This window comes from Sander lucioperca, chromosome 2 (assembly GCF_008315115.2).
Source record: "Sander lucioperca isolate FBNREF2018 chromosome 2, SLUC_FBN_1.2, whole genome shotgun sequence".
Classification (NCBI taxonomy): domain Eukaryota; kingdom Metazoa; phylum Chordata; class Actinopteri; order Perciformes; family Percidae; genus Sander; species Sander lucioperca.
In genome coordinates this window covers 20,891,887-20,904,648 of record NC_050174.1, presented here as the reverse complement: position 1 = coordinate 20,904,648, position 12,762 = coordinate 20,891,887, and the positions used below count along the sequence as shown (strand labels likewise).

The 12,762-nt window shown below is 39.5% G+C and overlaps 1 protein-coding gene across 1 annotated transcript; it reads left to right on the top strand.

The window, feature by feature from the left end:
* The first annotated feature begins 423 nt into the window (after positions 1-423).
* On the top strand, positions 424-10,511 carry pyya (peptide YYa). The gene is made up of 4 exons (XM_031318513.2): positions 424-594; positions 4,520-4,707; positions 9,424-9,504; positions 10,101-10,511. The coding sequence occupies exons 2-4, from the start codon at positions 4,520-4,522 to the stop codon at positions 10,123-10,125; spliced, it is 294 nt and encodes a 97-aa protein (XP_031174373.1). The 5' UTR covers positions 424-594; the 3' UTR covers positions 10,126-10,511.
* The last annotated feature ends 2,251 nt before the right edge of the window (positions 10,512-12,762 follow it).

Genomic DNA, 12,762 nt, shown 5'->3' with positions numbered 1-12,762 from the left:
AGATACTGTTTTTTTCCTACTTTCTTATTATTAGGGAGGCCATAGGCTATCGTGCTGCTAGAGGTGGTAGGGATTTTGCAGTCTTGCTGTAAAAGGACAATTCAGCAAGTGGGCATGATGTTCGGGACCCACTTTGGGTGTTCAGGAGGAAGCAGATTGAAATCCACACTAAACTTCTTTTTTTTCCCCCCACCGCTGATGCATCTTTTGAGCGTCATATGGCCCGAAATGTCATCTGTTAACTCTATCAAACACACAGGACTGACTGTTTGATGCGTAATATCTCCATCAGCATCACCATCTGACGCATTCGGCCTCTTCACCCACCCTTTTGCTTCACACACAGACACACACACACACACACACGCGCGCAGCACCAAATAGCGCACGCGCTATGGTGTGACCCCCCCCTCCTCCGGTGCTGCTAAACTATATAAATCAGCTGTGTCGGAGTTTGAAAGCAAAAGGTGCAGCGACCTGCAGAGAAACAAGTGATCCGAGAACAGAGAAGAATAAGCACCGTCGACCTCTGCTGCTGTGAGAGAATCACTCGTGGTCCCGACTCCCACCTGTTGCCTCCAAAGTCTTCTCAAAGTAAGTCTGCACACTTCTCACTCTTATTCACGTACCCATTTTAACAATGTCTTCACTAAGGGTGAGAAAGACGCAACGCTTTCTGTACTGTATTTGTAGATAAACACATGTAGACCGAATAACGTAAGACGCGTTTTAACTTCTATGATCAATAGGCTACTTTCTAAATAAATAAAAAGGCCCTCCTGCTATGTCGACATGTTTTCCTTAGCCAAAAAAAATGTCTTTTTTCTTTCAACTTTTGCACACAATAAAATGCAGCCCGCTCTACTGTTTTAGTACCGACTTCAAAAAGTTCACATCTTTGCAGACAGACTAATGACGTTTTTGTGTCAGGATGCGCAGTTTGTCATTTAAAACTGAACCAAAAAATAGCACTTTTTTTAAAAAACTACCACTCCCAATGTTATGCTCGGCCTCGTGTTTCTTAATCCTGGCTTTACTGTAATACGCCGGTGCTAAATGGCCATTGGTTCACAGCAGCAGAGGTCGTGTTTGTGCATTCCGTTCCAAAAGTAAGATCCCTCTCCATCTCCGCGAGGCGCAGCTGGGCTGCGTTCAGCACCACGGACAGCGCCGCGCACCACATCCGCCCACACATGGCTGATAGAAGAGCAGCGGTGGAAGAAGTATTCAGATCCTTTATTTTAAGAAGAAGTACTAGAACCACACTGTAAAAAAATACTCTGTTACAAGTAAAAGTCCTGCATTGAAAATGAGTATAAGTATCCTCGGTGAAATGTACTTAAAGTATTCAAAGTAACTCAATGCAGAATAATCCTCATTTTAGAAACTGGAGACCATCCAAACAGTTCTGCCAATCAACTAAATGTTTAATCTGCTAATCATTTCAGTTGGACATGTCGGCCGTTATATTGTTGTTTAATTTATGATAAAACATCAGATTTTATAAACTACATGTGTTTTGTGTGCAAACATCTTAATTTGTAAAGTAACTAGTAACTAAAACTGTCAGATGAACGTAGTGGAGTAAAAACGTTCAATATTTCTCTCTGAAATGTAGAGTAGAAGTAGAAAGTGGCAGGAAAAGAAAAGACTCAAGTCAAGTACAAGTACCTCAACATTTGTACTTAAGTACAGTAGGCTACTTGAGTAAAGTAGTTATATTCCAGCATGGATATTTAGCAAGTCTTGATAGTCGCTCCTCCTTGTTTTATATTGTCATTAGGCTACATTATTGCATACATGTACAGTAGCTGCTCCTCTTTTTCGGTCAAACATCCATTTCGTACTTTAAACATCCCCGGCAGCAGTAGAAATACACGCAAAGTGAACGTGGAATAGCTCTGCATTAGGAGAAAGATCGTTATTGTAAGAGTTCATTGGAGCAGATAGCGATGCAGCCAAACAATGACGTAGGCCTACACCTGTTACTCATTATAATCATTTGAAATTAAAAACGCGTGCAGCAGTTTTTGTTATTGCCTGAGGGTTTGATTAATAAAATGAGGAGCTTTATCTACGCAGCGGTAGAAGTATACAGATATTCTACTTAAGACACATGCAGATATCACCATGAAACTTCCCCAGTTTATTACTGACATTAGGCCAATTCTTTTGTAATTACAAAAGATTATTTAATTAATTTAATTAATGAAAATTAATTACGTTTTCTTAAATGGTATGTTTAAATATGCAAAGATGCATTATCTTGTTAAAAACGCACTCATTTGCATTGACTTCCAGATCAGAAATGTCAACATCAGATAAAGCCGGGTTCAAAATTCTTTCTCTCTCTACTCGTTTCTTTTTGTTGACTTGTTAAACCATACGTTTTTTTTTGCCCCCAGAGATTACAGTTGTTTGATTACTACATATGTCAGAAAATAATGTCTACAGGCATATTAAAAAAAAAATCTAATTTTGCCATGTTTTTGGACATAAAATGTCCTATAAATTGAGGGCTGGGAATGATGAACAAGCCCCCTGTAAAAACCTGCGGAAGATAGATAGGAATGAAATTGGAAGGTTTGGTGTAAGTGCTGCTGAAGTAGAGATTTCTGGCTCAGAGTATGAGAAAAAACTTTGGAGATAACGGCATTTAAGATTTTGTATTGTCAGTGAAATCTACAGATGCAAAGAGACACATTTGAGGAAAAGAATGTTTTCTTTCCACTAGTCTCAAAGAAGACATGTTATGGAAGAAATATAGCAAACCTTTAACCTTATAATTGGCCAGAGCATGAAAACCCTAATTTGATGTTTTTGCAACTGCAGCGCAGTCAGCCCAGTGATTCTGAGATTATCTTTCAGTTGACTTTTATTATTGGGTGTCATGTTTTCTTATTGATTTGGAAAAAGCCTCAAATTATGGGTTTTATTGCCTCCTGCACTAAGATTTTAGCAGACAACAAAGTTTTAATCCCAAACATTATTATTCATATTTTTATTTTTATTTTTGATATGTTTTAATTTCTATTATTTCGAAAATAATATTATTATGTAGGCCTATTGTGTATATTTTTATTATTTTGTTATTTAATTGTGCTATTATTTCTATTATTAATATAATGTCTTTCATTATTTTATTATTGTTTTGATTATTATTATTTTTCATTAATTTATTATTTTAATTTTTAATCTCGTTTTATTTATTCATATTATTGTTTTTTATTATACATATGAATTTATAATAAAAATATGTTTTTTTTATTTTTTAAATGTTTACATTTTTTTCATTCTTTTGCTTTTTTAATTTTTTAATTTTTATTATTTTGTTATTATTATAATAATTACTATTAAGTAATACTGGTGGTAATTACCATTAAGGCTCACGTTAAAGAAAATATAAACTGCCAGATACACAAAGTACACTAAAAATGATAATAACAGTGTGTTTATTACTAAATGTTTTAGTAATAAAGTAATAATGCACTAGAATGTAAATCCAGCTGCAGCAGCAGGAGACAGAGTATTGTCAACACAGCTGGCATGTGCAGCATACTGCCGTAATTTATGTCTGTTTCGTGACAACCTCCCAACTCCCTGATGATGTGTGAAATGAGTTTCCTCCGCCGGAGTCGATCCATTTCCTCCATCCTCCTCAGGAACCAATCAGCACTCGTCAGTCTGCAGCCTGTAGAGGGTGATACATATCGACTTGTTTAGCTGCTTCACACACCTTTATTCAGTCGTCAGTCAACGTAAGCCTGAGCAGACATTTCCTAGTGAACCAAATCCCCCCCCAAGCGCCCTTCAGGAGACATTCGATACGCACCGATGTTTCTTTCATTAGAAAAGAAAGAGAAAATGTCTTTATGCGCCCTTTGTGCCTCCATCGCTCTCAATTTCCCTTATTCGTTTTCTAAAGGTGTAATGGATTCATTCAAGCAAACATCTGTGTGAGGAGGTGATCTTTTCTTTTAGGTATTGGTTTTTCAACAACACTTTGTCACAACTTTTCCGTCATCTTGATCAGTGATACAAATGGGAAATAGGGAAGTAACGATACACTCAACCCACGATTCGATACAATTCAACCATTTCTTGAACAGAATGAGCAGCAGATGAATGACTGAAAAACATTCCTTTATTTATATAAAACTGTGCAAAACAACCGATGTGTCCACTTATCAAAAGTGCAACTGAAATTGTATTTTATCTTAAATAACAAAATAGAAGACGTAGTGACGTCTGAAGTCAAACAAGTGAAATCAAAAGTAGATTACACAGAGGCCGTTTAAAAAACATTGCATTGCGATTCATTTTATTATCTCAACCGGATGTAATCTTTACACATTTAAATTGATTTTTCACTGATTCACGATTTATCACTACATGCCTAATGGAAAAAAATAAGCCCTTGGCACACGGCAATTACCACAAATCCTAAATGGGCGTGCTAATTGTTGTATTGGCGTTCATTCAAAACTTTGGATCTCTATCTTCCATTCCTGGGCTCCAGATGGCCGTGATGCTGAAGCCGTGGACCGTGCTGGTGGCCGTAGTGCTGTGTGTGCTGGTGTGTCTGGGAACGCTCGCAGACGCCTACCCCCCCAAACCCGAGAACCCCGGGGAGGACGCCCCCCCCGAAGAGCTGGCCAAGTACTACACCGCCCTGAGACACTACATCAATCTAATCACCAGGCAGAGGTATGGACACTCACACATGCACGCACGCACACACACACACACACACACACACACACACACACACACACACACACACAGATCACACAGGTCTTCTGTTAAGTCTTGTATTTCTGTAGTTTGGACAGCTACTGCCTACCATAAACTGGAAAAGACTTTGAAAGACTGAAAGTCTGATCCCATCTCACTTCTAAAGACAATCTGTCGTAATGTCACTAAGTTTTTAGGCACAGATAAGAAGTTTTTGCAAAGACTGGGGATCTTGCAGGGTCACTATTTGCAAGACTATTTAAATACACTACCAAGACTTAAATCAACAATATCAAACACATTTGATTTTGTCAGAACATCAAGACGGGAAAAAGACTGAGACTGGGACTGAGTTTTATGACCATCTTACACCAAACAATTGAGACGACGGGAGCGCTCCCTAACTCTAGCAAGACTCTCAGGATTTCATTCCGATATTGAGAATGTGTCTGCAGCGGAATCATTTGAACAGTCGTTTTGGTGTAAGATCGGCATAAATGACAATAGGGACAGGAGCAATTCATCCAAAATGAGAAAATTGCCGTTAAAACGGTGTAGCTCTCGGGTTAGGTTTAGGGACTGTACAAAAATAATGAGGCTACGTGGGAAGGGCTAAATCCTATTTAATGTTATATTTTAGATCTTCTTATAATATCATTATGCTATGATATTTTTGATAAAGCAAGGCAAATATGTTTGTTCTGATCCTCCAAATGTTTTGACTTACCAAATCTAAAAATGACCATGAATTTAAGATAATGTACCCCATTTTAGATCTCAGCATCTAAATGGAATCATCACTTTCACTATGGCCGCCACGGCACACATTAGAAGTGAAATTAGAAATTGCAGAATTCATGACAAACGTAACAAAATTCATTTAAAAGCTAATAAACGTGTAACAGCAGCTGAACTGAGTTAGCCTTTTGTGCTCCTTTAGTCCAGATTTCATTTTTGTTTGATTGAAGTCATTAAAGCAACTGAGCTCTATGAGTATCCCGCTTGTACTGAAGCCCAAAGCTCTGTCGATCCACCCCCTCAAACTCCTCACACGGCAGCTCAGTAGATTAGATTACAGGCCACTCTCCAAAACCTGCAGGCCTCCAAATCAAACGGGACCAGAGCAATAAAACCGGTACAGACGGACCCAAGAAGGAATCACAAATCCAGTTAGCGGGGGCCTGAGCCGAGGCCTGCTGCTCTCAGGTATAAAAGTCGCTGGAACGTAAATTGTCAGAGTGGAATATTTTTTGATTTGAAGCAGTCTGGACCAACGACCTATTTGGCTTTCATGAGTAAGAACTTCTTACTCATGAAAGCCAAATAGGTCGTTGGTATTTAGATCCTTGGTTTAAAGAAGTCTCATAATGCCATGGGAAGTCAATTGGTTCAGAGTAGAAGGTTTTTACATTTCCCTGGGGAGTTGCAGATGAAGACATATCACATGCGATAAAGGTAACTAATGGTTATATGAAGGTTTGGCTCTATCAAATCAAATGCCGGGGAATGTGATGGCTGTCAGCTTTAGGCTGTGCACTCTATTAAAACTGATGGATCTGGGCAGTCAGGTGCCTTTGGTGCATAACTATATACTGCAGTTCATAGCATTGTAGAACTGGACGAATATAACAAACAATGTCTTTACTAATGACAGGAGAATCAGAGCTGTGGCTGCCATTGAGCCATCCTCTGTATTTCTCCTAGAAGTCCGAAAACTGGGGGAGTTTACTATATATTCTACAAGTTTTTGATTTGTACATTTTTAAGCTGATTGTAGTATTTTTATTGATTTCAGTTGCTTTCAACTATAGACTGTGTATAAAGATGGACGACATGTCTCCACTCTCTCCCACTGAACAAAAGTGAAGCCAAAATATTCCAGATACCATCTTGTAAATTTTGGAGCCAGAGTCTGCGCAGTAGTGATTGGGGGGTGGAGCCGTGGTATCAAAATCCCATACACCCACCCGACCAATCACGAGTCAATCACAGCTGTCAATCACGATGTTTCACCCCGTTTTTATAGCATCAAATAACTAATAAAAACTAAACTTACAAAAAAGTGAACTACAATGACAGAAACCATCTTGGGGGGAAATGTATTTGACATTTTTTTAGTTTGGCCCATGTCCCATCTACTCACATGGAGAGGGCTGGGTTTATGACCTATACTGCAGCCAGCCACCAGGGGCAATCCAGATGTTTTGGCTTCACTTATACATACAGTCTCTATCTATGCACTAGTCTTGCATTTCCAGACCGACCTCCACAGTGCTGCGGAGGAGTGTCTGGCCAGTCCGCACAGCATTCCTTTAAACCAATCACAATCGTCTTGGGCGGTGCTAAGCGCCGGACGGAGCCACAGTGACTCTGCAAAATAGCCTCGGGAAGGAACTTGTTTTGGTGGAACACGTTTACTTTCAAAAGTAGTTTAGTCGTGCAACAGAAAACTCAGATTGAACAGATAGTCTAGCTAGCTGTCTGGATTTACCCTGCAGAGATCTGAGGAGCAGTTAACCATAGTCCTCAGAAATCCACCAGAGTTTAGAATTACAACACAAAGAAAGGAAAAGGTAACAGACATGCAGCCGAAATGAGGGAGTTTCAACTCTTACACTTACACAAAACACTTCAACTAAGACTTGATCCGCTTTAGCTCCCATCTCGCATGTAAGCAGTTTAAATTTGATGACATTTGAACCTGTATTTCGTCGCTGTCGGGTGAAAAGCTTGTATGTCCAAAATCGTTGCTTTTCAGGAAATGAAAAAAAAGATAATTTGAAAACATTAAATTGAGCTATTTACCTTCGACAAAGTCAGATGAAATTGCCTTGTCACTGTTTACTTATTTGTAAAACCCACAGACAGACATAAAAGGTGACCAATAGCATTGATTTATGAAAAAGAAAAATTTAAATGACGAAGTATGGAGATACAAGGTTTGTGCCCAACAGCCATGATTTGCTCCTGTTATTTTCAGTGTAAGCAAGCACATTTACATTTTCAGAAAACACTTTAGCCATTTCTAGTTTCCTAATCATTTTGCAGGAAGTTTTCTGCAAATACCTGTAAAATATGGTACAAAGTTCTGATACAGTTATTTTTGTTATAGTTTAATTGAGTTAATATGCAGTTGTTAATCGTTTTGCAGGAAGTTTTCTGCAAATACCTATAAAATATGGCACAAAGTTCTGATAGTTATAGTTTATCGTTAATCGTTAATCGTTGTTAATCGTTGTTAATCGTTAAATCGTTGTTAATCTTCAGAGGCAATTTCTTGAAAGAACTATGAATTTAAATGGAAATTGGCAGAAAATATGAAAACAAACATGGCCGCATGTTTATCTTTTGGAAAGTCGGGTAGCTTTGTGACTCTGATGTAATGGTAATACAGGAGAAGCACAATTTAGGTGTAATATTTCTAAAAGCAAAAGACAAGAAAAAGCAAACTGACGATTGGATAGAAAGAGCGAGAAAGAAAGACAATCAGACGAGAAAAGACGTGAACAGAAAAAGCAGATAAACAGAAACACAGGGGAAAAGACAGACAGACAGATAGAAAATAAAAGCAGGACCAACCATGGAGACTCAGGAAGATGTATTGTTGCTGACGGACCATTATCATTTACATTCTGATGTGTGGCAGTGCGAGACAGCTGAAGACGGAGTAGTTTGAGTGCCTTCCTATGGGGCAAGACACTCACACACCTCCCTATGTGTGTAACCAAGCGTAAGATTGGGCGCTGCGGGCATAGTGGGAGGTGGAACAGGTGGTTGATGGGAAAACAGAGGAACTGCAGGTCGCGCTGGCAGGGGTTGGATTAAATGGCGCTGTTTCGCGCACAAACACACACATGAACCTGCACACACATTAGGAAGTAAGCTCTCTGTTAAACGGCTCTGTGGTTTTACGTTCACGGCTTGGACCCCTGCTTTCCTTATCATGGGGATGATGAGACTCATCCAGACCTGGAAATGGCATCCTCGTACACACACACACACACACACACACACACACACACACACACACACACACACACACACACACACACTCCTACATGCACAGTCTGATTCTGTCAGACTGTCAAATTGGAGCATTGGGAACAACAGGAGTGGAAGTGAACCAATATATTAAACAGCAGACAAAGGTTCTCCCCTGAAAAACAATCACATAAGTCGTCTTTTCAAGCAGCAATTGTGACTGATGTTACCTTAACATTCATAGTGGCGGTGCCCTCTAGTGGCCGTAGTAATTATGACAGGAGTAGTCTATATTCACTACGTTCCACTTTTGGGATTGTTCCGTTGCTGCCGAAATTCCGCCAGATCCAGACACATCCAGAATAATTAAGTAAAGTACAGATACATATGTGAAAATTCTGTGTGCGCCCCATGTACTAAGGCTCAGTCCGTACTGCAGCAGCCCAAGTTAAATTCCAACCCGCTGTCCTTTGCTGCATGTCATCCCCCTCTCTCTACCCCCTTTTCTGTCCTCAGTTGTCCTATTCATTAAAGGCCAAAAAGCCCCCCCCCCCCAAAAAAAGAGTATTGGTACTTTGTTGCATTCCACCACTGGTGGCTGGGGTTGGTTTGTGTTACAAACTTGAGGTGGCGCGCAATCCACCCAATAGTTGTCAAGAAATGTGCCGCTGGCACGGCTAAAAACAGCTCTCCTTACCTCTCTCCCAGGTATGGAAAGCGTTCGACCCATGAGGATGTGGTTGCAGAGCTGCTGTTTGGTGGCGACAGCACCAGAGACCAGAGATCAAGGTAAACACATACACACACACACACACACACACACACACAGGCGTAATTTGCCTATTAAGTAAAAGTACTAACACGACACTGTAACAAATGTTACTAAAAGTCCTGCATTGATAATGTCACTAAAGTAAAAGTATGTAAGTATAATCAGGAAAATGTACTTAAAGTATTAAAAGTAAAAGTACTCAATGCTGTAAATTCCTCACATTTTAGAAACTGTTCTGTGATTGATCGGCTAATCATTTCAGCTGGACTTGAAGACCTGTATATTGTTGGGTAGTGTAATTTATAATAAAACATTGTATTTTATAAATATGTGTTTTGTGTGCAAATATCTTAATTTGTAAAGTAACCAGTAACTAAAACTGTCAGATGAACGTAGTGGAGTTAGAAGTACAATATTTCTCTATGAAATGTAACAAAGTAGAAGTAGAAAGTGGCATTAAAGGAAAGACTCGAGTAAATTACAAGAACTCACTCAAGTACTCAAGTTTGTACTTAAGTATTTTAGAGTGAATGTACTTAGTTACATGCCATCACTGCATGGGCCTGCAATGAACCTATATGAATTACACATTCTTCCTTGTGTTCTTCCACAGATACGATGACTCCTACATGTGGTGACTCCACCACCCCTCTCCCACCTCGTCATCGGGCATTCCCTCTGGGTGCGTCCCACAATGCACCTGAAGGGGCCGACATGTGCCTCTCACCTCCCGACCTCTGAACCCGACCCCAGCCGAACACAAGCTCTCTCTGTCTCTCTTGTAACTGTCTCTCATCTCTCTCATTACAACACAACTGTACATAATTTATTATTGAAATTAAAAAATATATATATATATGAGATCAGAGCTACTAATCAGAAGGTGGAACTGTGTCCGTGTGTGTGCGTGAGCATTAATGTCCCTCTACCGTCCAACACTGTATAGAGGAGGAAATTTGTGTTTTACTGTTGCTACTGTAAGAAGTAACATCAGAATAAATGAATAAAAAACTGCTCTGTGTGATTCAAATGTGTCGATGAATCGGAATGGTTTTCTTTGGGAATTTATGTAATGATGCTGTAAGTGTGTAGAGTGTAGTCATCTCATATCCTAGTCTGAACCCCTCTGGATAATAGAGCAATAAAGTTACAGCCACTCTTCAATATCAGCTGATTATTAATAATGTTTTAGTGTGTAAATGACTGATAGTAACACAAATCTTTGAAATTGGTCCAGTATTAAGTGTGAATGCTGTAACCGGCAGCCACAGACTGGGCTGCGGTGTAATCCTATTGGGCAAATGTGCATCGTGAATTTGGTCCACTAACATTTCTCTATTTTGCCAATGAAAGGCTCAGATTAATTAATTAAGTGTCTGACAACATTATGGAAAGGATCCCTACAGAGATAGGCCTTTTTAAAACCTCTTTAAGAACTTTCTGTTTAACCAGAAACAGCTCTAAGATCGTTAGCGCTAAACCCACCAGACTCCATTGAAAAAAAACAATACTTTTAGCGAGTATAGAGCCAACATATTTTCACATGTAAATCAGTAAATTATTTGTTTATTTCAACCAAAACTAGAGTTGTGATGGTTGGAAAAGTAGAAAGAAGACCCAAAACAGCTTTTCATAGTTTAATTTAGTTTCTGTCGACTTTGAATGAAGTGTGTTTTACGATGCTAAAATGACAGATTATTTACATGGAGTCTGGTGGCTTTAGCGAACGCAATTTCATGGATGTTCACAGAAAGGTTGACCTCCTTAGAAATCCTTTCCATTATGTTGTCAGACACTTAGAATATTAATCTGAGCCTGTCAGTGGCAAAACAAGCACTTTTGTGAAGGTAAATACAAGCTGGACAATTGCCCCATTAACTTACATTGTAGCTTGTTTCGCCGCTGCCGACTGCAGCGATCTTGCTTAATACTGGACCAATGTCAAAGATTGTTGTTCCCATCAGTCACTTAGACACAAAAACCCAGGAGAATATGGTCCAGGTTGAAAAAAATGAGTTACCCTTTAACGCAGTAGTTTTTAGACTATAATGTAGAGCAGTGGCTCTCAAACTTTTTTCAATATTGTACCCCCTTTGAATTGTTTTACCCCCTGACCAGCGCAAGACTTGTGTTCCTTCTTCTAGATATTGAACCACGACGTCTGGTTGGTTAGCCATCATTTTATCAGTCTGGATCTGCAAGTCCCATGTTCTTTAGTTTATATATACAGTATATATATAATCCTTTTCATGGGTTTTGTTGAGAAGAAAAACTCTGGAATATAAATGAGGACAAAAACAGTGGGTGTTACAACTTTCTCAGGATTGCTTTAAGGCATCCAGAGTTGTTGCTTTACAGAAAGTAAATGGCATTCCTCTTTGTTAAGAATTCATCACCACATTAGGGTCCCTTGAAAGGACTGGCAGCCTCTACGGGCATGTAACTTGCATTTCACATCGTGACCCATTGGGTTGCATCTACAGGAACATCTGCTGGGTTATTTTCTGGCACATAAATGAAAAGGGCCACTCTTCTGCCAGAGCAAACTGTGAGGGTTTAGGGTCAGGACAGCCAGTAGAAGGAAAGGCCGATGGAAAGATCAGTTCCAGTACGTTTAGCCTCTTCAGAGAGGAAGAGACATTTGGCGGTAATGAGAAATCAGAAACACTAGTGTTTGCTACTAGTGGGAGACAGAAACGGCCAACCTCATGGCCAATTAGACCATGGTTGAGACCATGTTCTAACTTTCTTCCAATGATTAACATAAATAGGGTTCTCTCAGCTCAAAAACATACTTCTTGTTTTATGCAAATTCCCTATAAACATGACTTTGAACAGATGACATGTTTCAGAGGGCGGAACGGTGTTGCAGTGGTTAGCACTGTCGCCTCAAAGCAAGAGGGTTCTGTGTTCGAAACCAGTTTTTAATGTATTGTAATTGATGATAGGCTTACTGGCCTATAGGCATGGTAGCCATCCACAGATACAGTTAAGCTTAAGGATTCACTGTGCCACATATCAATATGCAACTCAATTTTATACAATACATGTAGTAGGGGGTCCCTGCTCCGTCTCTTTTTTTAGTTAGGGGTCCTTGGCCTAAAAACGTTGAAGACCCCTGCTGTAAAGGGTAAGCAGTTACAGATGAAGGATGGACAGGTTTCAGGAGTCAGCTAGAGAATTTGTTGAATTTGAGCCCAAAATTCTGTTTGGGGTCTCAGAGACTCCAGCTGAACAACATGGTTGAATACATATGTGATTGGTATGGACAGTAT

Coding starts and splice junctions, on each gene's coding strand:
- pyya (XM_031318513.2), top strand. CDS start 4,520: ATGGCCGTGATGCTGAAGCCGTGGACCGTGCTGGTGGCCGTAGTGCTG. Junction 4,708..9,423: donor AATCTAATCACCAGGCAGAG/GTATGGACACTC, acceptor CCTCTCTCCCAG/GTATGGAAAGCGTTCGACCC. Junction 9,505..10,100: donor ACCAGAGACCAGAGATCAAG/GTAAACACATAC, acceptor GTTCTTCCACAG/ATACGATGACTCCTACATGT.